The sequence below is a fragment of the Rosa chinensis genome, chromosome 2 (assembly GCF_002994745.2).
Source record: "Rosa chinensis cultivar Old Blush chromosome 2, RchiOBHm-V2, whole genome shotgun sequence".
Classification (NCBI taxonomy): Eukaryota; Viridiplantae; Streptophyta; class Magnoliopsida; order Rosales; family Rosaceae; genus Rosa; species Rosa chinensis.
In genome coordinates, this window is record NC_037089.1 from 83,110,276 (window position 1) to 83,137,244 (window position 26,969).

General features: G+C 39.3%; 3 protein-coding genes and 1 long non-coding RNA gene across 10 annotated transcripts; 3 read left to right on the top strand and 1 right to left on the bottom strand.

Moving 5' to 3' along the window:
• Nucleotides 1–771: 771 nt before the first annotated feature.
• On the top strand, nucleotides 772–1,158 carry LOC112185223. Its single transcript, XM_024323426.1, has one exon. It carries the CDS (start codon nucleotides 772–774, stop codon nucleotides 1,156–1,158), a length of 387 nt encoding a protein of 128 aa, XP_024179194.1.
• Nucleotides 1,159–2,062: 904 nt separating this feature from the next.
• LOC112187350 (tubulin alpha-2 chain) lies at nucleotides 2,063–4,426 on the bottom strand. The gene is made up of 4 exons (XM_024326106.2): nucleotides 4,206–4,426; nucleotides 3,872–4,106; nucleotides 3,404–3,774; nucleotides 2,063–2,954 (listed from the first exon to the last, which is right to left on the bottom strand). Exons 1-4 carry the CDS (start codon nucleotides 4,296–4,298, stop codon nucleotides 2,301–2,303), a joined length of 1,353 nt encoding a protein of 450 aa, XP_024181874.1. The 5' UTR covers nucleotides 4,299–4,426; the 3' UTR covers nucleotides 2,063–2,300.
• A 62-nt stretch (nucleotides 4,427–4,488) lies between these two features.
• On the top strand, nucleotides 4,489–10,186 carry LOC112187352. Of its 6 annotated transcripts, XR_005807220.1 has the most exons (5): nucleotides 4,489–6,807; nucleotides 7,131–7,208; nucleotides 7,432–7,521; nucleotides 8,143–8,418; nucleotides 9,214–10,186. It is a non-coding gene; the product is annotated as an uncharacterized LOC112187352 (long non-coding RNA). The 6 variants fall into 6 exon arrangements; XR_005807217.1 differs by lacking the exon at nucleotides 7,432–7,521 and having other exon boundaries at nucleotides 8,082–8,418; XR_005807219.1 differs by having other exon boundaries at nucleotides 4,489–6,119; nucleotides 6,597–7,521.
• Nucleotides 10,187–15,303: 5,117 nt separating this feature from the next.
• Nucleotides 15,304–22,258, top strand: LOC112187341 (ABC transporter B family member 19). Of its 2 annotated transcripts, none has more exons than XM_040514456.1 (10): nucleotides 15,304–15,921; nucleotides 16,006–16,060; nucleotides 16,155–16,330; nucleotides 16,785–16,985; nucleotides 17,130–17,389; nucleotides 17,478–17,794; nucleotides 17,892–18,118; nucleotides 18,216–19,035; nucleotides 19,146–19,387; nucleotides 20,873–22,258. In XM_040514456.1, the coding sequence occupies exons 1-10, from the start codon at nucleotides 15,673–15,675 to the stop codon at nucleotides 22,079–22,081; spliced, it is 3,756 nt and encodes a 1,251-aa protein (XP_040370390.1). In that variant the 5' UTR covers nucleotides 15,304–15,672; the 3' UTR covers nucleotides 22,082–22,258. The 2 variants fall into 2 exon arrangements, with proteins under 2 accessions (XP_040370390.1, XP_024181861.1); XM_024326093.2 differs by having other exon boundaries at nucleotides 17,895–18,118.
• Nucleotides 22,259–26,969: the final 4,711 nt, after the last annotated feature.

Genomic DNA, 26,969 nt, shown 5'->3' on the forward strand with positions numbered 1-26,969 from the left:
GCGTGGGCTTTGCTTAGTTGATGCAGATATTTGGGCCTTATGGTTTGTGGGGTTGCGGCTTGTTAAGGCGGGCTTTTGGGTATGGGATTGGATTTCTCCGACACACAGGGTCAGGTTTACCTTGAATAATTGTTGATGTCCTCATTTACGTACCTGATTTGCAGTTCTAGATTGGTCACTCTCGTGCACGCATTAGAATCAAAACGGGTCACGGTTTTAATATGTGTCCTTACCACGTGTATTGGTTCTTTACCAATACTTTAGTGCATTATCTTTTCATAATTACTGTGATCATTCAAAGCTTAATGTGATGGAAGTCGACTTGACCCCTTCTACCCCGTTCGACCGCAACACTTGTCCCCGAAATCCCCCTAAATATCCCCTAAATTATCACATGGCTGTAAATCTCCCAACACGTGTAAACCATTATATTACTAAATTCTCAATCAGATTAGTGATGCAACTGCAATTTGAACACGAAGGATTTGATCAACTTGTTTTACCAGATAACAAACTATAATCACTGTGACGTGGCAACCACCCCGTTCGAACGGGGCCGTTAGAGCGGGTGTCCAATTCAGAGCTATGTTAACCACAGTTTCTAGCAGGCCTACGACACGTGACACCCTCTTTTCTCTCCCACATTTTTCCACGTGTCGCTCAACCAGAAGCTTCCTACCCAGAGTCCTCCCCGTCACACTATAAAAACCCAAAACGTCCTCCAATCCCAAATCGAAAGCTCAATTCCAAATTTCCAAATTTCCAATCACCATGATCACAGTGAGACCCAAGCAGGAGGAAATGGAGGTCCGATTCGCGACGAAGCTGAAGCCGAAGCCGAAGGCGGCGGCGGCGGCGTTGGTGGCTTACGGCACCGACGACGATAGTGCCGGGTCGTCGGAGGAGATGGAGTCGCCGAGGTCGGTGCAGGGGAGATGGAGGAGGAGGAGGTCGTCGTCGGAGAATAAGAAGAAGGCGGCGTACGTGCACAGCCAGATCTTGAGGATCAGAGAGGAGGACTCGCAGCTCGGCGAGAGCTACTTTGGCGCGAAAGAGAAGGCCGCTCACTCCGTGGCTTCGCGCGTCGACGTTGTGCTTTTGGCCCGGTCGGTCTTGCCTTCCTCGCCGCTCAAGAACACCGTCAACGCTTTGCACTGAGCGCTCTGCTTATTCTGGTTAGTTAGGGCTTTTTCTTCAAATAAGTAATCAATTTGTTCGTTTCTGCGAGATGCGAGATTTTCTTTCAGAGAAAATCTTGATGATCATGCAAAATTCTTGATGATTTCGCTGTTCTTGTTTGTTTCAATCTTCTGTTTGGATCATTGGATGCTAAGAGCTGAACCAAAATCTAGAGGATGAAGAAAACTATGAATTATGGATTTCGTTGTTCTTAATCATCGTTAATTATGGATTTTGTTTTGCTAAATCTTGCAATCTGATCAAAATATGGCTTTGATTTCTTTTAGAGATGAGCTCAAAAGAAATTCCATCGTTCGTAATTTTGGTTTTTGATTTCAAAGACGATCAGAAATTCTCAATAAAAAAATAAAATAAAATAAGGTCGGCTAGAAATCTCTGTTTAATTTTGAGAAGGGATATTGTTTGCTTTGTTTATTCATTTTCCCTCCATTTGGAATATCATATTCGCGCTTTACTTTTCACCTTTTGAAAAATTTGACTGCAATTTTTTTCACATATATGATTTGGTCTTGGCCTTGGCACAGATATGTTCGTGTTTGTTTATATTTTGACTGGGTTCTGATTTCTTCAAGTTCCATCTAGGGATTATTATTTTGACTGGGTTCTAATTTTTCGACTTCTATCTAGGTATAATGAGCTGATGGGTCTTTTAAGGGAGAGCAGCTATCTGAGAGACTGAGACCATCAAGATCAATTTTCCGAGAAGACCAAGAGTTAGAAATCAAGTCTTGCTTGACTTCGTCTCGCGTCTAACTTTACTTTTTCCGTTGAATGAGTCTAGTCGTTTGTTGTGCAAACGTTTCTGTACAGTTATCAGAGTTACATGACACAATGATGTGAGCGATTCACATCTTCCTTTTCAGGAAAAAATATGCCCAGATATATTTCAACATCACACATGAACATATCAAATTGAAGGCATGATAAATCGGTGGCACACCAAATTATTGAAAACAAAAGCTTCCATTAATCCGAGATTACACAAATAAGAAAACTACGATGGCTTGTTCATGGTTGACAGACCAATGAGTCCATTGGAAGAACCCAAAACACAGCTTTGAAGACAAGCAAATTCATTCACCCTCACCATAGAGCAATATCTAGTACTCCTCATCCTCACCATCTTCACCCTCAGCTGACTCCAAGCCAACTTCTTCATAATCCTTCTCAAGGGCAGCCAAGTCCTCCCTAGCTTCCGAAAACTCACCCTCCTCCATACCCTCACCAACATACCAGTGCACAAAAGCACGCTTAGCATACATCAGATCAAACTTGTGATCAATCCTTGAAAACACTTCAGCAACACTTGTGGAGTTGGAAATCATGCACACAGCCCTCTGAACCTTAGCCAAGTCACCACCAGGTACTACAGTAGGGGGCTGGTAGTTGATACCACACTTGAACCCAGTTGGGCACCAATCCACAAACTGAATGGTCCTCTTGGTCTTGATTGTGGCCACAGCAGCATTCACATCCTTTGGTACCACATCTCCTCTGTACATCAGGCAGCAAGCCATATACTTACCATGCCTAGGATCACATTTGGCCATCATAGAGGCCGGCTCAAAGGCGCTGTTGGTGATTTCAGCCACAGAGAGTTGCTCATGGTAGGCCTTCTCGGCAGAGATCACTGGTGCATAGGATGAAAGCATGAAATGGATTCTAGGGTATGGCACCAGATTGGTCTGGAACTCAGTCACATCAACATTGAGTGCTCCATCAAAACGCAGAGAAGCAGTGAGTGAGGAAATAACCTGTCACAATCACCCCAATTCTAATTAGCAACAGAAGCATACAAATTGTCAATCACCCCAATTCTAATCTTTGTCCACACATGGAAAAAATCATTCACAATAACAGAGCTGGGAAATTATGAAACATGTTATGTGCACAATAACCGTTATTGTCATGACAATGGACATAGCTAGGCAAATCATCAAACAGGTCATGACAACAACAGAGCCAGGCATTTCATCAAACACGTCTTGACAATCACAGAGCTAGGCAAATCATTGAACACCTCATGTGCACAATAGCAGAACTAGGCAAATCAAAAAATAACAGATCTAGCCAAATCATCAAAAACCATAAATGTGCACAATAACAGAGGTCGGCATTTCATCAAACACCTTATGTGCAAGACAGCATAGCTAGGCAAATCATCAAACACCTTATGTTCACAAAGTCAGGGTCAATTTTATACCTGAGAAACAAGCCTGTTGAGGTTGGTGTAAGTTGGTCGCTCAATGTCAAGCGATCTGCGGCAGATATCATAGATGGCTTCATTGTCCAGAAGCACAGCCACATCAGTGTGCTCCAAGAGCGAGTGAGTGGACAAAACACTGTTGTAAGGCTCAACAACAGAGGTCGAAACCTGAGGAGATGGGTAAACAGTGAATCCAAGCTTAGATTTCTTCCCATAGTCCACAGAGAGCCTCTCCAGGAGCAGAGATCCAAGCCCAGATCCAGTCCCACCTCCGACGGCATGGAACACCAGAAACCCTTGAAGCCCAGTACAGTTGTCCGCAAGCTTCCGGATCCGATCCAGGCACAGATCTACAATCTCCTTTCCAACTGTTCACACAAGGATCCAAAAAATTGAATTAAAATCTCACATTTCAAAAAAAAAAAAAAAATTAGGTTCCAATTGGGATTAGGCTATGGTCCTTACTTGTGTAATGGCCTCTGGCGAAGTTGTTGGCGGCGTCCTCTTTGCCGCTGATGAGCTGCTCGGGGTGGAACAGCTGGCGGTAAGTTCCGGTCCTCACCTCGTCGATGACGGTGGGCTCCAGATCCAAGAACACGGCGCGGGGGACGTGCTTTCCGGCTCCGGTTTCACTGAAGAAAGTGTTGAAGGCGTCGTCTCCGCCGCCGACGGTCTTGTCACTCGGCATTTGCCCATCAGGCTACAAAAAACAACGAAATGTCCGGACTAGGTAAGCATGAAATCGTTGAATAGAGAAGAAAACAAGGAAGATCGGAATCGAAAGATACGACGGACGGACCTGAATGCCGTGTTCGAGGCAGTAAAGCTCCCAGCAGGCGTTGCCGACTTGGATTCCGGCCTGACCGATGTGGATGGAGATGCACTCTCTCATTTTGGGAGATCTGGGGGGTTGAGATTAGTGAGATCTGGGTTTGAGTGTAGAGAAGGGAGAGTGTGACCCTGTGACGTATACAAAGACGTCTCTGGGATTTTGAAATTTTTGAGAATAAGTGTGGAAAAATCGAAGAAGTGAGAGTATATAAAGGGAATCGGAGATAACGGGGGCTGGTGGGTGGGGTTGGAGTGTGGGTAACGGTAACGGTGCCGTGTAATTCGGGTGGGGTTTTAAAATTTGAAAATTGGGTGAGTGGGTTACAGCTCATCGTGACCGGTCGGTGGGATTTGAAATTTGAATCTGGGTGGGGAAGCGGGAGAAAGGTTTTGGGTTTATTGGACTGGGCTGACTATCATACTAGGCCCAACGTCATTATCTTTAACGGGTATGAATAATACAAACAGGAGCTACCAAGAAAGATGTAGGACCTGCACACTCTTCAGTACACCACGATATGCTAGCAAAAAGGGTCAGTCCAACAATGAAGACTGAAACCGACAAAGGGCCAACAGTGTTGTCGGCATACCAACTAGCCAACTAGGTCATGGCTCTCCCCGTGAAGGGTATACATGTGCTCGAGTCAACTCCGCTTCCTAAGGAATGAATACACGCACTAGATTTATAACTTCCTTTACACGCAAATACTATAAACCCTAATTTGCCCAAAAGAATGACCTTACTGTTTATGTGGATGTTAACTATGTTAGCTTATATTTGGGGAATGTTTTTGGGTTCTGTTTTCCTTTTATTTTGTGTTGATTTGCTTGAGGAGCTGGGAGGATGCTTGTTCGGAATTTTAGCATATGTTGCCCTTATTGAAGTATTGGATGAAAGGAAGCTCTCCAGAATTGAGGTAATTACAAAAACTGTGTTTTTTTCTGTTTGATTTTGAAGTAGTGACCAATGAAATTGTTTGGGCTTGCATATATAAGCTTAAGGAGGAAGAACTGTATAATCATACTTTTTCTCAGCTTTGGAGTGTTAGTTCAATTTGCAATAACAGAATAGCCCATAAGATTTGATGATCATTATGATACCATTGATAGGGACATAGGGTTACAAGGCAATGTCCTATTGAATTTACGCAGAGTCTTAAACTTTTAGTAGTTAAACATGTGCACTGTGCACTGTGTGATGTTAACTGTCATGATCTTGCTGATAGGGTTATGAGGGTGCGAGTCCTTTGAACTTACAGAATGGAGTTTATCCCTTCTACTAGATCATCAATTGAGAGTTTCCAGGAAGTGAGATTTGATAGTTTGGAAGAAACTGCTATTAAACAGAACCCATCATCTGCTATTTTTGAGGAGGATTTTGCCAAAGGTGGTATTGATCAACTGATGAGTCCTTTACCTTGCACAAATGCACACACTATTATCATGTAGATTGCATTATCCAGTGGGTGGGGATAAGTCACATGTGTTCGTTATATTGATAGGCAATGCCAAGTGAGGAAGTGGCCAAGCCTTCCATCCCTAACGGATGTTAGATTATACATGCATCTCAATTAGTCATGAAATATGTGTCAATTGATCTCTGCGTATTTACTATTTTGTAGATTAATTCTAGAAGTGAATATACTTATCCAATTATATATCCTCTATCAATATATGATATATGGAGTGAATTTGAGGCCCTGCCTAAACCTTTTAGGAGGGGAACACTGGCATTGGCATCATCCTTGTAGTCCCAATGCCTAAACCTGCAGTTGGCTCGGTCTGGATCAACCTCATGCCAATGTCAGAATGTCTGATATGTGTTGTCTATATATCTTCTGAGTTCTGCAGACTCACAATCTGTTGTAGGGAGCTGGAAAAGGTATGGTGCCTTTTCAAATGTTATTGCTCTCTAGATATTGTATAAAATTAATATAGAAGCATGCTCACAGCAGCAACAGGAAAAATTTGGTTCTGTTTTCTTGTCCTTCTAAAATTAAATTAAATCTATTTTCATATTTAATACGCATAACAAGCATGCATCCCGTACTGTTTTGGGAAGAAGATAAATTGAGTAGTTATAATGGAGAGAAATAGAAGAAAAGGAACAAGATGAGAATTGATCCAGTGTTTTGACCAACGTGAGAAATCAGCTTGCTTTCATAATGAACATGAAGAAAACCAAATTGTCTATTCATTTCAAACTTCTCCTTAAGTACTGTGACCTCTTAGTTTCTCATGAACATGGAGTGCAGCTACTCGTGTACCTATGCAAGGGGAGCTAATTGGACATTCACTACTTTAAGTCCTTGTATGCATTAATAATGTTCTATTCATTACGAACTTAAGGTTTTTGCAGGCAGTGTGGATTAAAGGAGATGCTTTGGTTGAATGGAAAGACGGTTCAAAATCATTGTTGGAATCTTGGAATTGCTAGAGGACTACTGTATCTGCATAAAAATTCTCAGCTTAGGCAGTGGACTACTTTATTGAGATTTCAAAGCCAGCTCTTGTGGATTCAGGGAGCCACCACCAACAACTTAGCAATGGGTTGTAGGTGGTTTGAAAAGGTATGGTGCTTTTATTGTTGCTCGCTACATATTCTATAAATTTATATAGAAGCATGTGATAGCAGTAACAGGCCAGGGAAGATTCGTTGCTGTTGTTTTCTCCTTCTAAAATTAGATTAAATCTATTTCCAAATTTAATGTCTTATATATAAGCCACTCTTTTGGGGATAACTAGATCATCTAAAAAATATGCACTGAATGAGAAATTTAGTTTTTATCAGTATAAACCAGGCATAGCTTGTTCTGTCATGAATTGGCCATCATATGCAAATATCTTCATCTGATATTTAATCCAGCCAATGTTGGAATTATAAAACCATCAGACATTGCAGGAGTTGTCTCCAAGCAGAAAGCCAAGAGATAAGCAGCAGATGCCCTCATAAGAACGGAGCTATAGTCTGGTACGAAGTGTGCCTCTTAAAATACTCTACTTTAAACAGACACAAATAATGGGATTTATGTAACAAGTCCTGTATTCATTGATACATCCATTGTTGTTTGAAGAAAGAGTTCATAAGTTGTTAACCGAATTATGTAATAAAGCTTCTAGAACAATATTGAAGTTTGCTGATGGCAAGCTACATCTTCACGTAGGTAATAAGGATTTAGATGTTTTTGGTGCAGCTCAATGCACTACTGACCTCTCTAGTGACTCCTGTAAGAAATGCTTTGAAGTAGCAATGAGAGAACTTCCTGAAGACCATGGATGGATTGGTGGGTGTGTACATTATGCTAGTTGTTACATTAGATTCGAAATTTATCCATTTATTTCTAGCCAAAACGTGGCTCTTTTATTTTTTGTTTCAGTTGAAAATTCTTAATTTAATAATTATGAGCAAGATAAATGGTCTCTTTATTAATTCCATCGGCCAGCCTATGTATTGTTACAGAAAATGGAAATAAAATATTCTACTTGTTCTTTGTATATACTCTCTTTTACATATTTGAAATGTAGTGTAAGAAAACTTGGAAAAGTTGATTAGTCCTACTCCTAGAATACAAATAAGTGAACAACAGAACTATGGCAAACAACATTGGCATCATCCTTGTAGTCCCACAGCTTAAACCAGCTCCTTGCCTAACCAACAAAACCATGTTTGAATGAGGCCAAGTCTAGGTTACTCGAGTACAACTGTAATTATATTAATTAGGTGGTTTGCTGGATATGCAGCCTCCAGCCAATGTCTGATATTTGATTTGTATATACATTCACTTCAGTTTGCGTGGATCAATTTGTTATATAAATTGATTAAATTCACTTTTTTGTTCTTTAGTTTGTAGGCAATGCATATAACCAGCAGCAGATTTGATTCTTGTGAAACTACTTTGAATCAGGCACAGCTGTATAACAGTTAGGAAACTTTTACAATGGAGGAGATTGGTGAATGATGATGAGGAAATGCCTGTGTAAATGCCAATGAAGGTGAGCAGTCAGATGTGAAGAACAAAAAGAAGAAACGTCTAGCTGAGGATCATTGAGGTGCACAATGAGGTTCAAAATGTTGATCATAATGGAGAGAAAAAGAAGAAAAGGAAGAAGATGAGGATTGATCCAGTGTTTTGACCAACGTAGGCAATCAGCTTGCAATGTGTTGAAGGGGGTTGGAAAAGGTATGGTGTTTTTCAAATATTGTTGCTAGCTTGCTATATATTTTACAAATTATTGAAGCATGCAGATAGCACTAACAGGAAAAGATTGGGTTCTGTTGTTTTGTCCTTCTAAATCAAATTAAATCTATTTCCAGTCTAATGTTTTATATATAAGCCACAAGCATGACTTGTTCAGGGATAACTCGATCATCCATAAAATATGCACTGAAATGAGAAATTTAGTTTTTATTTAAACCAGGCATGGCTCTTTCTGACGAGAATTAGCCATCATATGCAAATATATATCTTTGTCTGAATATTTAATCCAGCCAAACAAGTATGTTATATATAAACCAGGAGGCCATGGTTCTGACTGTCAAGAATAGGCCATCATATGCGGACTATATATTATAGATTGAGAAAAGAGCTAGTTTTACAAATTGCAAAACTAAGAACAGCTTTGAATTAAATAGTGTTATGCACATAACCATGCACCACTTCAGTTTTGTTTCATGTGTTCGCTGAGGAATTGAATTGCAAGATACAATCTCAATTATTCAAAATGTTTGGCTCAAAACAATTACCAATCCCTCAATGTCACACACACACACACACACACACACACACACACATATATATATATATATATATATGTTTCTGCATGTAGTAGCCTTTAGAGCTTTAAGCAACTATATGGGCCAAGATTGTTTTGCTGAGGAAGAATTTCAGCTGAGGGGAAATTTGAGTATAACTTGGACAGGCTACTGCATAAACTACCTAAAGATGCAGCTTGTAACCCAGTATATCGTGTCACAGGGAGTTTGGGTTTACCTTCTGCACAGGGGGATTTGGTATATGGTATGGCACAATGTTGGAATTATATCACCGTCGAACATTGCAAGAGTTGTATAAAAGCAGCAAGCAAAGAGATAAGAAGCAGACGCCCTCACAAACAAGGCGCTAAAGTGTGGTATGAAGCTTTGTAAAGTACTCTACTGTGCCTTTCTTGGATTTAAGAGAGCCGACCAATGGGATTTATGTGTCAAGTCCCGTAATCTTTGATGTGGATCCCTTTGTTGTTACACAAAACTGTACATAAGTTGTTAACTGAGTTATGTATTATTGCTTCTAGAAGTAAAAACAGGTTGGCTGATGTCAAGGTACACCTTCAGGATTTTTTGGTCTGATTCAATGTACTACTGATCTATGAAATGACTTTTGTAAGCAGTGTATTGACGAAGCAATGAAAGAACTTCCAGAAGGATTGTGGGCATGTCAATTTTGGGAGTTGTTATATTAGTTTTGAAAACACTGCAGGGCAGGGGAGGTTTGCTTATATAGACCTGCATGTTAGCAATTTTATCCATCACTGAATCTAGCCTTTTCACATTGCTGCCTTTTCTAGCTTAGATAATGAAACTTAATATCACTAAAATGTGCTCCCCTTTTACTCTTTATTTCATGCATTCTTCAAATTTACTACTCCAGAAAAGCTCGAGTTGATCAGTACTCTAGCTACAAGTATTAAAACATAGTACATGCAGTTACACTTCATTCTGGGAAGTGTCTAAGCGAAAAATAAACCTTATTCTCACTGATCCATTGTTTTTGAAGCATCGATCTCTCAAGGATTGCTGCATCATTGAATACGGGTCAGCTAAACTCGTCGTGGTATATGACATTTCTCAATGCAGGGAGATCTCAATAAAAATGATTGCCAAACTTGTGCATCAGGCAACTATGTTCAATCTATTGCAGTCATATATATACAATATTGCATGTCTTGTAAACACGTATTATTTATGGCTATAGCCTATTCCTATTCATAGTTAGAAATGGTATTATTGCAATCTTGTATTATTCCCTAGGGCTCCCTACCTCTATACACCTTTAATAAAACTCTCTCTTCTGTATACAAACAGTTGTCTTCATTGCCAAAAAATGCTGTTGTCATCATTCACAACAGCATGAAGACTCCCATAAAAAAATTCATGTAACTCGGACTATCACCAAATATAAATTATAAATCGAATCTCATCAATATGTGTATCACTGAATCAGTAGCTATATGAACAAGTGCAGAATGAATGTGTGAGGAGCCAAATGTGAAGAAGAAAAGGAGCAAACATTTAGATGAGGATATCGTTGAAGTACGTAATGAAATGTTGAGGATCAGGGAGAAAAACGGAAGAAACTAAGGACTAATCCAGTGTGATGATAATTTTGGCCAACTTTAGACAATCAATTGCCTTTTTTTTCCCTTACTATAAAACCAAGTTTTCATTTCAGCCTGCTTCTGTAGTTGTTGACCTCTTAATTTCTTAAGGAAAACGAGAGCAGATATTGTTGCATTACTGGGATTTTGACCTAAATTCAAATATTTATTCAGTTTCTACCCTTCCAATCTTGAAGCTAGCTTGCCTTTTCTTGGATTCTCGTAAAGCCAAGACCTGAATGGGCTTGAACTGAGAAAGCTACACATGCCAGAGAGCATCATTAAGATAATGAGCACAGGAACTTTATGAATGTAAAGCCCTCCCAGGCTGAGCCTGCTCTTACTTTGGAGGCAATCACCATTCCCACAACTAATAGTCATTAGCACTTTATGAAAAGTAGCTAACATTATTAGTTTCTATTGATTAATTCTCTCTCATGTTATTGGGTCCATTACGAGCTATGCTACACATGCAGTGTTTACTCCTAAATGGCTAAATAGTTTCTCTACTGTTTTACTTTACAGATATAACTCGAGCATAAACCAACCCTACAAACTTTAGAGAAAGTTTAAGCCCATCCCATGCTTGTTTTGTAAAGCTCAAATGTTTCTGTTCACTTATATTATAACATTACAACCTGAATGATGCATTGTGTTTTGGTTCATAAAAAGCAAAAAAATTTACCAAAATACGAGTAGTCTATTTCTTCCAAATAAATCCAGAATTGGTCTGTAGGACGGAGATTGACTAGTCAGTCTCTTGAGTCATGACCACTCATGATAATTCCAATAACGAGTCCACATCTCTTTTTAACACCTCTAAATGCTATGTTTTGGATCAAGTAATTCTTAACCAATGACATAGAACCTGTATAGCAGTGTATGCTCCATAAAGTAGGACTAATAATAGATATTACATGATCAGTCAGAATAATCAAGATTGTGACAAGCTAAGGGTGTGGTGCCGATGAGATTTTGTATATAGGACTTGGACTACAATGGACCACTTCACTTGTTTAATTTTCCATGATTTTCAGGAGCTCTTTGATTATTAAATCTTCAACAGAATGTGCCTCTGCTGTCATGGTTTATGAACTTAGCTTTTGAACACAAAGTGGTCTCCAAAACAAGAATGATACAACAACACTTCAGTACACCAGATCATGTCAATTTCACTTGCTCGATATACAGATCGCCCAGGGCATAAGCTTTTGAGGACCATGGTTATTTGTCATTGTCGTTGGGTTTGTTCGCAAGAGATCCTAAGCTCAAATCGTCCATCTAGGTCAACTTGTTGTACATTGTTAGTTCATTTCCTAACGACTTAAGTTTTGAGGACACATTTATAGTTTAACTTGGTAATTTTTTAGTTTATCGTACTTGATTAATTAAGTTAATAAACAATGCGTGGTTGAGGCCTTGAGGGAACAGACTCCAAAATGTGGTCCTTGACGGCTTGACCTTAATTAGACCCTCGCTTCCAGATTGTGGTCCTTATTCCTTCTGTGTTCCCAGCAGCTTCAACTTTTGCATGCTGGGCCAAAAATCTAATTGAAAAAGAAGATCAATTATTACTAATCTCTTTTAAATATCTCAAGAACTACTAAAAATGAATTAATTTTAGAAGCATATCACATGCCTGGATATTATGTAATGCAAGCAAAACATAAACTAGGACAAGATTAGTTCACCAAAACGGATCTAGTGTCCCCAAAAGGAGCTACAATGAGACCAAAGCCACTTCAATTCATAGAGAATTCCTTTTAGACCAATTGGGATATGATTTACACACACACACACAGCTGCTTTCAAAATGAAAAACTCAAAAAGCTTTTTTAGACTATTGGGGCTTAGAGATTGCACAAAGTACACTATGACAGTCAAATGGGGTTGATCAAACTTTTAAGAACAGACCCAGTTTTGCCTCTTTGTGAGGTTTAATCAAACCTTCGAGCATCTTTCTATTTGTTTTATAGGTCTCAGTCAATTGTATATGATATATTGAGCGGCTTGTCTCTGGCTTGACTGCTGTCACACTTATGAGTTATGGCTTTTAGAGGAAGAGTGGCTGAGGTTTTTTAGGGGTACATATCAGACCTTAATAGGCTGTCACACTTGAGAGATCGGGGGGAGATCACAGATCATAATTGTTAATATGATGGAATAGATTGATCCAAAAGAACATCAGATCATGAAGACCTCATCCAGTTATACAGGGTTGGAAAGTCATGGAACTTCCATTTAGAGGGAGAGACGAAAAAACTTGCATGTTAACTTATTTTGTTCGTTAAGTTGTTATACTCGTAAATTCTTTGAAACAATTCTATTAAATATTTTTCTTATCAATACATAAACCCAGTTTGATGGTCTTTGAGTGAAACCAAACTAGTGTGATGTAAAAACAGCTGTTCCATTATTGGTTAGTTTTGAACCGAGTTTTGATAATGGCTTGCTAACAGCTTTCCAAGAACTCAAGAAGATGCTAGTCACAAGCTCCATTCATATGTTGTTACAGCAATTAAACAAACATTATCTCTGTGATATACTTGCCGATTACAATATGATTAAAAGGTTCAACATTTTTCATATTTTTGGATAGTGCATTTTGATTTGTCAATGACAGAGATAGTAAAGATCCTCAAAAAAACTTAAGAGCATATTTAATAATACTAATTATTTTATAGTTAAATTTTAGCCAATACAGTTAAATATTATTTTGGTTACTTTATCTAAAATTTTACTTAAAAATTGATACTTGATAGTTAAAAATTTATTAAAACTAGCCAATTTTAAAATAGGTAGGCATTAGTAATCTCTATTTTAGTTAGTTCTAAATTTATTTTATTTTATAATAAATAAAATATAGTTTAAATATATTTATAAATTACAAAATAGCAACATAGAAGAAATGTTTTTTTTTTTTTAGATGCGAGTCATGCGACCCATGATTAATAGAGGAACTTTGTGTGAGAGGCTTATTTTTAGACCTATCAAATGTAACTTGCATTTTCAGTTGTGACATATTGATATTACATGATACTATTAGAAGCAATTCACACCTTAATGTAGATTTGCCAACCAACCTACTCCTAACATGCAACATGCCATTGTTTCTTATTGAGTGCAGACAAAAGATACTGATAGGTTTTTAAAACCCCAAATCATGGTTTAAAAGGCTAACAAATTACATAAAAATTGTTCCAAATAGACTCTGTAATCTTATTTTAGGGCATATAGCCTAGAGAGAACATTTAGAGTTTTTTTTTTTTTTAGCATTCATAATTAGCCGTAAATTGCCCGTTACTCAGTTATTCATTTATGCTTTACAACATATCCTACAACAATAGTCACCCGTTAAGCAGTAACTTGTTGTTCAAGGGTTTATCTCCATGTGTTTTAAATAGAATAAAAGAACAATGCACAAATTTTCTGCTGAAAGTATGCGTTACAAGTTTAAAGCTGCATTTAGCTCAGGCGTTGGAGGTTAAAAAGCGAGAATGAATTGCAATTCTCGTGTTTAATGATACTACAACGTAAGAAACGAATCTTCTAAAATAGAAGTCGAAATCACTCATCCTACCCTTGTTTAGATATACTTATTTTATGAAAAATCTGTCCGATCAAATAAAATATAATTGTCCATTAAAAAAAAAAACTGTAAAGTAAAGTTTGAGTGTTTGGTTTGATTGAATTCACTATACGTATACTGTATAATGACTTGCAACTTGTGTAATAAAACTAGATCTGGTACCAGTGAAACAAACAAATCTTCCTAACTCTTTTTTTTTTTTTTGGGGTAAAAATCTTCCTAACTTAATGTCTCTTTTTTCATGAGAGAGAAAATTTATTGCAAGGATAAAAGGACTGTTTGAACCTTTAAAAAAAAAAAGGACTGTTTGAACTTTGAACAAGAAGGAAAATTACAGACCAAAAAAAAAAAAAAGAACAAGAAGGAAATTAGTTGGCCGCTCTAGAAGAGCTACATAAAAACCAAAGGACTGCAACAAACACATGCAATGTCAGTCAAAAGGTTGCTTCTACCAATATGGAATACAAACATATGGGCACATATTATAACATGTAAGATTTCAAATTCTTGGAGGAAATTATCCAAGGTAAATATCACTTGTGAGATTTACAGATTCATTAGTAGTCAATTATATGATGTAATGGTAAACTAGCTTCTCAAATATTAGAGATGGTTAGTCTACCGCTACAAAAATTTAGTCCAGCATTGATGCATCCTATTTTAACTTTTTCATCGTATATGATTTTTAAGATTTTTTTAGTATATTTTTCCGAATAAAACAAACGAGATCTTATTTCATAGCCGGAACCATCCATTTATCTTAAAAAAGGAAGTTGCTGCTAATCATAGCTTCTTTGTTCATCTCTTGTCATTAAACCAAGGAAAAGACCATCTTTCTATTCATTGATTTGAACCAACTCATGTTTACCATGTTTCTTATCTTCTTCTTTACATTTCCGTTTTGAGATTTCTATTCTAATACAAGAAAAAGCACCACGTAACGAGAATCGAGGCAAAGCCAAAGTAGAACAGTGAAAAACTGTTACCCAGATTCTTCAACTTTCACCCCCACCTGTAAATTCACAAACCACCGCAGTTAAGTAAATTCACAAAGCTCCGTGCTTCACTCTCTCTCTATATATATATATAACACCCACACCTCTCTCTTCAAATCTCACACCTCATTTTCTCCACCTCCTTTGACCACTGGTCCAACCCCCACACTCTCTCACTGCTTTTCATTTTCCTTTCCGGCCACCGAAGCCATTTTTCCAGTGTCAGTCTCGGGCTGATCAACCCAAAAAACTAAACGACATTGACATCTCTTCCGAGACAAAAAGATGGCTTCTTTATACGCACAATGATAGATCTCTCTCTTCTTCATTGCCAAAGAAACAGAGCTCTCTGACTCTTTAACAATTAATGGCAAACAACTAGCACCACCCCTCCTCTCCTCTCACCTCAACTCCTTTTCAACTCCTGAGTCAATCTAGTTTCGACCCCTTTTCACTCTGAAGCTTGAGCTACAGCAATGGCTGACACCACAGAGCCAACCAAGACATTGCCGGAGGCAGAGAAAAAGAAAGAACAGAGCTTGCCGTTTTACCAGCTCTTCTCCTTTGCTGACAAGTATGATTGCCTCCTCATGGTCTCTGGCAGCATAGGAGCCATAATTCACGGCTCTTCTATGCCCGTGTTCTTCCTCTTATTTGGTGAAATGGTTAATGGGTTCGGCAAAAACCAAATGAATCTGCAGAAAATGACCGCCGAAGTAGCCAAGGTTCCAACTCTGTCAATCTCCACCCACTTATATTATTTCTCCTCAGATCTAACATCTAACATGCCCCTCTTTAATTTTTTGCAGTATGCTCTGTATTTTGTGTATCTCGGCCTGATCGTCTGCTTCTCATCCTACGCCGGTAACCTACTTTACAGTCAATTTTTAAACCGATCAATACTCTGTTAGCGATTTACGACCCTTAAAATCTTTTGCCTTTTTTTTTTTATTATCAGAGATTGCATGCTGGATGTACACCGGAGAAAGACAAGTGAGCACTCTGAGGAAGAAGTATCTGGAAGCCGTGCTTAAACAAGACGTGGGGTTTTTCGACACGGATGCCAGAACAGGTGACATAGTCTTCAGCGTCTCGACGGACACCCTTCTGGTCCAAGATGCCATTAGCGAGAAGGTGAGTTGGTCTTTGGTTTCTGCCTTCTTCTTTTTTCACGCATTGAATACATCACTCTACTTTCCTCCTGGGTTTCTCTTGTCTTTTTCTCCAAAATTACCAATCTTTTCCGCTCTCTATGTTTTAACAGCTTTCACGTTTTTATCACAAAATCTAGTGCCGGGTAGGCCTCGGGGTGGTGTTAAATTTGCAAATGCTTAATCTGGGTAGTGGTACTACTACTGGGTTTCTCACAGTAATGGGGTAGTTGGGGGTTTGCATTATAATGTGGGGGGTCCCAGTACCAAATCCTCAGAGCTCTTCTGACCGCGCACGTTCGCAAACCTCCATATCCATTTTTATGATATTTTGTTTATTTATTTTTTGAAATTATGATCATGCAGACCTATCTAGTCGGTGGATCTTTGAATGATGTTTTGGGTTTTTTGGTGAAATGAATTAAATTTGATTTTAGGTGGGGAACTTCATACACTATCTCTCAACATTTCTGGCGGGACTGGTGGTTGGGTTTGTATCAGCATGGAGGCTGGCGCTGCTGAGTGTGGCAGTCATCCCGGGGATTGCTTTTGCTGGCGGGTTGTATGCTTATACGCTTACAGGGCTCACATCCAAGAGCCGAGAATCGTATGCAAATGCGGGCATTATGGCTGAGCAAGTGAGTTGATTTGGCCTAACAAAACCCTCATAAGATCAAAGTTGGATTCTTTGTTTCGGTTTTAATGTGACTTGTTATGAAAATATGTGTGGATAGGGAATTGAAGTGTGTGTAGCTTATATGTTTGTTAATATGTTTGACTAGGCCATTGCACAAGTACGGACAGTTAAATCATATGTTGGTGAAAGCAAGGCCCTGAATTCGTATTCAGATGCCATACAGAACACCTTGCAGCTTGGTTACAAGGCCGGAATGGCCAAAGGTCTGGGGTTAGGGTGTACCTATGGCATAGCTTGTATGTCGTGGGCTCTTGTTTTCTGGTATGCCGGTGTGTTTATCCGAAATGGACAGACTGATGGAGGGAAAGCATTCACAGCCATTTTTTCAGCTATTGTTGGTGGCATGTAAGATTTTAAACCGAAAAACTTTCTTCAGTTTTTATTATCGGATGAATAGGCCTGTGATATTAATATCAAAACGTGAATGCTACAGGAGCTTGGGTCAGTCATTTTCCAATCTTGGGGCCTTTAGCAAAGGTAAATCAGCTGGATACAAGTTGATGGAGATTATTAGGCAAAAGCCCACCATAATTCAGGACCAGTTGGATGGAAAGTGCTTGTCTGAGGTTAAAGGAAACATAGAACTCAAGGAGGTGACATTCAGCTACCCATCCAGGCCAGATGTTATCATTTTCCGAAATTTTTCAATCTTCTTCCCAGCTGGAAAGACTGTTGCCGTTGTTGGAGGCAGTGGTTCAGGGAAAAGCACCGTTGTCTCTCTGATTGAAAGGTTTTACGATCCTAACCAGGGTAAGTTGGTGACTTTTCTGATATGGAGTTATTGGCATTTTACTGGCATTGATTGAAAGGGTTATATCATATTTGCTAATATTTCTCGTTGCCTCAGCAGGTCAGGTATTGCTGGATGGTGTGGACATAAGAACACTGCAGCTGAAATGGTTACGTGATCAGATGGGCCTGGTAAACCAGGAGCCTGCACTCTTTGCTACTACCATTCTTGAGAACATACTCTATGGAAAGCCTGATGCAACAATGGATGAAGTAGAAGCTGCAGCCTCTGCAGCTAATGCTCATAGTTTCATCACTTTGCTTCCTAATGGGTATAACACTCAGGTTAGTATTTACTCTATAAAACAGCGTTGGTTATGTGAAAATTGCAATGCGTTCGTCCACTGACATCACTTTTAACTGAATGCCAATGAAAAATCAGGTAGGAGAGCGAGGAGTCCAACTCTCTGGAGGTCAAAAACAGAGAATTGCAATTGCTAGAGCTATGTTGAAAGACCCAAAGATCCTGCTTCTTGATGAAGCAACCAGCGCCCTTGATGCAAGCTCTGAGAGCATTGTTCAAGAAGCTCTTGATCGTCTCATGGTTGGGAGGACAACTGTAGTTGTGGCACATCGCCTTTCCACCATAAGGAATGTTGACAGCATTGCAGTTATACAACAAGGGCAAGTTGTTGAGACAGGAACTCATGAAGAACTGATTGCCAAAGCAGGGGCTTATTCTTCATTAATTCGGTTCCAAGAAATGGTTGGAAACAGAGACTTCAGGAATCCATCTACTCGTTGTTCACGATCATCACGACTAAGCCACTCATTGTCAACCAAGTCTTTGAGCCTCCGGTCTGGCAGCTTAAGGAACCTGAGCTACCAGTACAGTACTGGTGCTGATGGGAGGATAGAGATGATTTCAAATGCTGAGACAGACAGGAAAACTCGAGCTCCAAGGGGATATTTCTTTCGGCTTCTCACGCTAAATGCTCCTGAATGGCCTTATTCAATCATGGGTGCCATAGGATCAGTACTGTCCGGGTTTATCGGTCCAACCTTTGCTATTGTAATGAGCAACATGATTGAGGTGTTCTATTATAGAAATCCTGCTTCCATGGAGAGGAAGACAAAGGAGTATGTCTTCATTTACATAGGAGCTGGGCTCTATGCTGTAGTTGCATATTTGATACAACATTACTTCTTCAGCATAATGGGAGAGAACCTCACTACTAGAGTAAGGAGGATGATGCTTGCAGGTATAAATATCTGGTCTTTCTTCAATTTACACTTTAAAGTTCACTTCTTTCGTCACATTTTTTACTTTGCTCTTTGATTCTGATTCTAACTGTTACTCGTTCTCCTTCAGCAATTTTAAGGAACGAAGTCGGATGGTATGATGAAGAGGAGAACAACTCGAGTCTTCTAGCCTCAAAACTGGCCACAGATGCTGCTGATGTGAAATCCGCAATTGCTGAGAGGATTTCTGTGATTCTGCAGAACATGACTTCACTGCTCACTTCATTCATAGTTGCTTTCATTGTGGAATGGAGGGTCTCCCTACTTATCCTAGCAACCTTTCCTCTTTTGGTTCTTGCCAACTTTGCTCAGGTAAGCTTTCAGTTACAGCCTTCACTAACCAAACCATTTTGCTTTGAAAAATACCAAGCTTTTCTCTTGAATGGTCTCGGTTTAATACTATTTTAATCTCTGTTGCATCATGGAATCTTTTAACTTCATCCTCAATCCCAGCATTAAACGACAAAAGAAAACTGCTACGTGTCAGCACACCACGCCACTGCACGTGCTTCCTTCGAGTCGAGCCTTGTGCACATTAGCTCTTGGAAATCATGCAATAATAATCAAACTATATATAATACTAAACACTCCAAACAAGATATAGAATATTAAGATGCCATTTGAAGCCCCCATACCACCATGCTACTGCTAATTTACTAAGGGAAGGTTCGTTCATATCCTTCTCTCTTAATCGTTCACTGATAAAGAACATTATCATATTATCTGTGAAAGTGTTCTTAAATGGCTACCTTGTTGCTCATTTCTAGAGCCCTATGACCCATTTCTTTCTTTGGTTTTGTTTAGTCGCAGTCAAGTTTGACCTAGTCTGGTTTCTGTCTTCTTATTGGCCTCTGTATAATAGATTTAATCCCACAGGATGACACTGCTGAACCTGTATATAGTTGTTTAAGTATAATATAATTTCTAGACATCTGCCATAGACCCAAGTTGAACCTGTATATAGTTGTTTAATTTCTTCAATGCATTTGAGCTTTTGGGTGGCCTTTTTTCTATTTTCCTTACAATTCTCTGCAACACAGCAATGTGAGAGTTTCAAGAGAACTCTAAGCCCGTGATCACATTATAGAGGAGGAGAAATAACTCTGGCTTCAAATAGTCTCCTACTATTTTTTCTCTGTCTCTTTCCATTATTGACCTATGAGGGTGGTGGTGGCGGCTAACTTACGCTTTGTGCATCCCCCAACCGTTCTTTGCTTTATTATCTTGTCGTTTTTGGCTTGAGGCTCAAGTCTTTGGAGGCTTTGGGAAATTGTTGGGTTCATTTTCACACTGTAGAAGTAGAATCAAAGCCTCTGTGAGATTGTTTGTCTCGTATGGTACAGGATTCTAAATTTTGCGCATGCTTTAGATACAGTGAAATAGTCTAACTGAGAAAAGGACGGTACCTTCAATTTATTTTTGTCCTTGTCCCTGTCTTGTAGACCCCTGCCCTTTACTCCTGGGCCTACTCATTGATCTCTGTTTTGTTGCTTTTGGTGGGTCTACATTGGTAACATAAACTCAAGCCCCTGGGTCACTAAATTTTAAAGGCAATAACTCTCAACTAGTTCAAAAACATGAATCCAAAAAAGAGTAAGAATTCTAACTAATGAAAATGTCTCTTCATCCACTCTGTACTGCAAGGCCAATTTACTGGTTTATGCAGGCAACAAAAAACTACTGCATGGTTCAAGTGTAATTGCTCAGAATCCAGAAAAAAAGAAAATCCAACTTGACATTTTGTTTAGCACATGCAATTTTCTGACTGGCAATTGTGCTATTTTGTGCATTACACAGCAACTTTCGCTTAAAGGTTTTGCCGGAGACACTGCCAAGGCTCATGCAAAGACGAGCATGATTGCAGGGGAAGGAGTGAGCAACATTCGAACAGTTGCAGCCTTCAATGCACAAGACAAGATCCTCTCTCTCTTCTGCCATGAGCTTCGTATCCCACAACTAGGAAGCCTTCGTCGGAGCCAAACTGCTGGTCTCCTATTTGGCCTCTCACAACTTGCGTTATATGCATCTGAAGCTCTCATTCTATGGTATGGCGCCCACCTTGTGAGCAAAGGTGTCTCAACCTTCTCCAAAGTCATCAAGGTTTTTGTGGTCCTGGTTGTAACAGCCAATTCAGTAGCAGAAACAGTTAGTCTTGCCCCTGAGATTATTAGGGGTGGTGAAGCTGTTGGCTCTGTGTTTTCAATTCTTGATCGCCAAACTAGGATTGACCCGGATGACCCTGAGGCTGAGGTGGTTGAAACAATTCGTGGGGAAATTGAACTTAGGCATGTCGATTTTGCATACCCTTCACGACCTGATATTATGATCTTTAAAGATTTTAATCTCAGAATCCGTACTGGCCAAAGCCAAGCACTTGTTGGAGCTAGTGGTTCGGGGAAGAGTTCTGTGATTGCATTGATCGAGAGGTTCTATGATCCAATAGTTGGGAAGGTAATGATTGATGGCAAAGACATTCGACGTCTGAACTTGAAGTCTCTTAGGCTGAAAATTGGTTTGGTGCAACAAGAACCAGCTCTCTTTGCAGCAAGCATTTTCGATAACATTGCCTATGGAAAAGAAGGTGCAACCGAAGCAGAAGTAGTCGAAGCTGCACGTACAGCCAATGTGCATGGATTCGTTAGTGGATTGCCCGATGGGTACAAAACTCCTGTTGGGGAGAGAGGGGTTCAGCTCTCAGGAGGACAGAAACAAAGAATTGCTATAGCAAGAGCTGTGCTCAAGGACCCAACAATACTTTTGCTGGATGAAGCCACAAGTGCACTGGATGCAGAATCAGAATGCGTACTACAAGAAGCGCTGGAGAGGCTCATGAGGGGCCGAACTACTGTGCTGGTTGCCCACCGTTTATCAACAATTAGAGGGGTGGATAGCATCGGTGTGGTGCAAGATGGGCGCATTGTGGAACATGGAAGCCACTCAGAACTTGTGAGCCGCCCAGATGGGGCATATTCGAGACTCTTGCAGCTACAAAATCATCGGATATGAGAAGATAATCAGTTTTGGTCAATCAAATGCAGCGTGCATGGCCTTGTTGGGTGGTGTTGAGTATCTATGTCCCATTAACCTTATGTATCCTCTATTTTTCATCTAGTTGTAGATATGGCTCATGTTCAGAACAATTTCTCTAATCTCAATGAAGTAGCAAGTATTATATTATCAATACCTCGTTCCTTTCATAAGCATGTTACGAATGTCGGTGGTTGGGGGTTTGGGATCATGGGTGTGATTATTCAGTCTTAGCTTTCCTTTTTCCTTTTGTAGAGTGAAGATTTATGATTATATAACTTATGGGAAAAGCAACAAAGGGCCACAACCTTCGAACTTTCCTGGATTTTGCCTTTTCCATTGTAGGAAACCCATGGTGTGATCTTCTTGGGTGATAAGGAAGTGACCTTTTTCTTAAGGCACCTTGGGACGGTTAAACCCCAGCAAGGGCAAGCTCACCTCTTTTTGATAAAGAAGAGACACACCCATTTGTTTCAGATGGTTTGAATTATTATAAAGCGATAGATAGATAATTTATTTTAGAACTTGGAAAAGAAGCTTAAGATTAATGTGTTGTACTGAAGGGAATAATGAACCACTTCCATTCGTTTATCTTCCATTCCTGAAGAACTGAGGGCCCAACTTTTTCACTTCATTGAGTGCGCCTGTATTGTATTTCATCATTTGGGTTCCCTTGGTCTACTATGGTGATTTAGTGGGTTTCCAGAAAATTTGATGCCAACATGTAAAAGTCAGTGCATCTTTTTTGAGGTGTTCTAGAGTGCTTTCGGGGATTAAAACTCCCGAGTCAGGAGTCATTAGATTAATTTATTGTGTGAGACACACCGCAAACAATGACTAATCCAACGGCCCTTGACTATGGAGTTTCAATACTCCAGAAGTCCAGAGCACTATAATACTTTCAATCTTGTTCTCTTTTCAGTTTTAACTCTAAATTCATACATCTTGTTCTATTTTCTGATTTAACTGTAAATTCATAGTGAAAACTGTTGAGGAAAAAAGTGCTGTCAGATATGTACCTGGATTATCGATCTGTCACTGGAAAAAGATAAGGCTCTAAATGGAGATGGTGCATTGGTGCATGTTACCTTTAACAGTCAATTCATTGAGTTGGCAGTGAGACAGTGGGAAAAAAAAGAAGGGGAAAGAGAGGCATGGCAGATTTAATAAGGAATGGGGATGATGATGAATCCACAGCAGCACACAGTCTCAATTATATATTTTCCCAGCAACTTCTGTGTAAACATCTTTGGGTGATCATCTTCTGGCTCTAGGACTATTGGTCTCTTGGTTATTACACCGTAGGATTTACTGAATGGTAAAGGACTATTTGCAGATAATTGCTGCTACTATGCTTCAGAAATGAACCATTTAGTTTGTTCTTTTATGCATGGTAATCTCTAAAGTTTCTTAAAAGTTCTCATCAGTATAAGTTGGAGTTAAAAAAGTTGAGACTAGAAATATTAATAGACAGTGATGGTGAAAATGAAAGTGACAATGTATAGACAGAAATTTGGTAGCTAGTGCAGGTCTTTTCTTGTTAGATTCTTATAGGGCCCCTTATTCCCTCCCCTCCTTTATTTGTGTCATGTTTCTGCTTCTCTCTTGTTTCAGTGTTTTGACTGCTATGTCTATATGAATGAATGGGAAGCTCTGACTCTGAAGACTAACACTTCACAGGCTCCAGCCCATTCTTTCAGGCCGTACCAGTTTTGGTTCTTTATGCCACTGAGATTTTACATCATGATCATAATAATTCATACCACTCAGTTCTAAAATTTTCAATCACAAGATTCACAAATGAATAATGCAATGCATGCATGTTCTCATTATGTTTGTGGGCCACTTGGATCTTGGACACCCCAAATTATTTTGAATGATTTTCCAGGATCAATAGGGACCCAATTTGTGAAGTCACCTCAAAAAGAATTACAGCTGCTGTAGTTGAAGTATAGGTAAAGCTACAAGATTAACTATAACTTATCACAATTTCAGACTAGTATTAACTGGTACATCTGTCTCTTGTTTAGGTTTCAAATCATTCTATTATTTACTAGTTTTGGTTTTTTAGGAGCTCAAAAGGCATTGCATTCGACCTTAAATTAGATGAAAATTCTTACTTCAGATAAGTTTTTTTTCATCGATAGGAATCCAATGGTCGAAAAACCCTGAATAGAATGGAAGATCTCTAATTTAGTTAGAAGAGATTGCTTGCTGTTGATTTTGCCAGCTAGCAGTTAGGTTTTGGCTAGCCTGAAATCTATATAGCAGAGGCACGTAATAGTGTTGGGCGCACAATTAGAGGCTGGTCCATTCCCTATTAATCACTCAGCTAGATCATATCATAGCCTCTTAATATACATGTGTTTGTGTGTGTGTATATACACACACACACACACCCTTGCTCAAGTGCGGATATCCGTACCTAAGCAAGAGATACGGATTTCCATATTTGACCAACTTTTTAATTATATTTTCACATATTAACCGTTCAGTTTTTAGGTCCTAATGTATAGATCATCTGTACAAATTTTCAGCCAGATTGATGATCGTTAAGACATCCAAAACTATAATTTATACGAACGAACCGGAACTGTTCGTGTTTATAATGGTAAATTGCAGTTTTGGATGCCTTAACGATCATCAATTTGGCTGAAAATTTGCAGATATGATCTACTCATATATACCTAAAAACTGAACAGTTAAAATGTGAAAATGTTATCGAAAAGTGGGTCAAAAATGAAAATCTATTCCTTAGCTTAGGAACGGACGTCCATAGCCAAGAAGGGCTGTATATATATATATATAGTCGTTCGAGAGCGGACGTCCGCAACCCATAAAAAGTGTGGACGTCGTTCCTCCGGCCTCGATCAAGCGGCGACGGCGCCGCGCGGCTTGCTGGAGGAACGCTGGAGGTCGTACGGAGGGGTCTGCGGTCCGGTGGAGTGGCTGGCGACGGTTCTGCGGTGCTGCACAGAACCTGCAACTGCAGGTGAGGTGGCTGCCCAGAAACCGGCAAGCCCGACCTCCTTCGACCTCAAACGCCGCCCAGAAGAGGTCTGGGACTCCTCTGGCCAGCCCCGCGCCACCGCCACCTCCTGGAAGCCACTTGCTGCATCGACGTCCGCACTTTAGCGAAAGTGCGGACGTCCGCTCCTGATCGGGCCTCTATATATATATATATGTGTGTGTGTGTGTGTGTGTGTGTCAGTGTGTATCCTCTCCAGAGCGAGGTTAGGGTTTAGGGATACTTTTTGGTCGCATATCCACATTTCAACCGTTCAGTATCTAGGTACTAATGTATAGATCATCTCTGCAAAATTTCAACCAAATTGATGGTCGTTAAGACATTGATAACTGCCTTAAAGCTCGTACGGTTCAGGTTGGATAGATTCAGTTCATCCATTGGTTTAAGCGAGTTAGATACCTTAAGGACCATCAATTTCGTTGAAATTTTGCAGAGATGATCTATATATTAGTACCTAGAAATTGAACGGTTGAAATGTGGATATGCGACTGAAAAGTGACCCTAAACCCTAACCTCACTCTGAAATTTCAAAGCGAAGCCTCGCTCTAGATAGGATATATATATAGATATATATATATATATCTATATATATATATATATATAGAGAGAGAGAGAGAGAGAGAGAGAGAGAGAGAGAGAGCGGGGGGGGGGAAGCGAACTGAGAAGGAGCAATAATTGAGATGGTGTAAAAGAAGTTGAAAGGGGCAATATAGTGAATATATATTCATAGCTTTAAAATCAACAGAAGAGAACTAACAATTGAGTGGTGTTCCCCTGGTCAGCAGCTGACCAGGGATTATTTACTCAACTACCGTCTGATTTCAATCGGACAGTTGACAGGTATTTAGATTTTAAGAGATGAGATCTGTCAACTGTCCGATTGAAATCAGACGGTAGTTGAGTAAATAATCCCTGGTCAGCAGCTGACCAGGGGAACATCAGCGCTAACAATTATTGACTTATTGTCATGAAGACCAGTCATATATAAGCAGCTAGCTGTCTATGAACCAGAGAATATTAGGCCAAGGCCAACCAAATATGCAACTGTTGATCAGTAATTTTCAGAGCTTGGCAGACTATATCTAGCTGCAAATTAACCCAAACTTATAACAATCTAGAGCTTATGATCAATCACATAATTCATCCAAAGTCCTCTTCCCTCCTTCATTTGATTCCTAAAGTTCAGTTTGCACAACAACAGGACCGTCCAACGGTGAGAATTCGATCAGAATTGAATCGTCTTAATTAATCCTGCACATGCATGTACAGTAATCTTCAAGATATGAAGAAAAATTAGGGAGCTTTATTTCATTACTATTTTTTCCTTTCTAATATTTGATAAAATTAATCACACTCTATCCAAACTCCATCTAACATTTCATTCAAAACGAATTGAATCGTTTTAATTAATATTCAAACAAAGAAAAAAGAAATTGGGGAACAATCTCTTGTGGACCAATGGGTCATCAGTAAATGTTGTGCATGACTTCTCTCTTTAAGTGACAAAAATAGGAAGGGCAAAATTGTCTCAAAAATAAATAAATAATATTTAATTAGGTATTAGGGTAAAAAAATATGTAATTTGTTGGGTAAGTGGGCAATCTTATGAGATGTTGGGGTAAGTGAGGTCAGTATAGCTCAAATTTGGACAAATAGACATTTTGATTTTGAATATCTAACAAAATTAATCACTTTTTGCATCCAAATACCTCTTTCCTCTCCAATTTTCGTTTTACAGCCAAAGCAAACTAACGGTCGAGAATTGAATTGTTTTAATTAATCTTTAGAGAAGAAAAAAAGAGATTAGGGAAAACCTTTTAGGGACAAATGAGTTGGTGA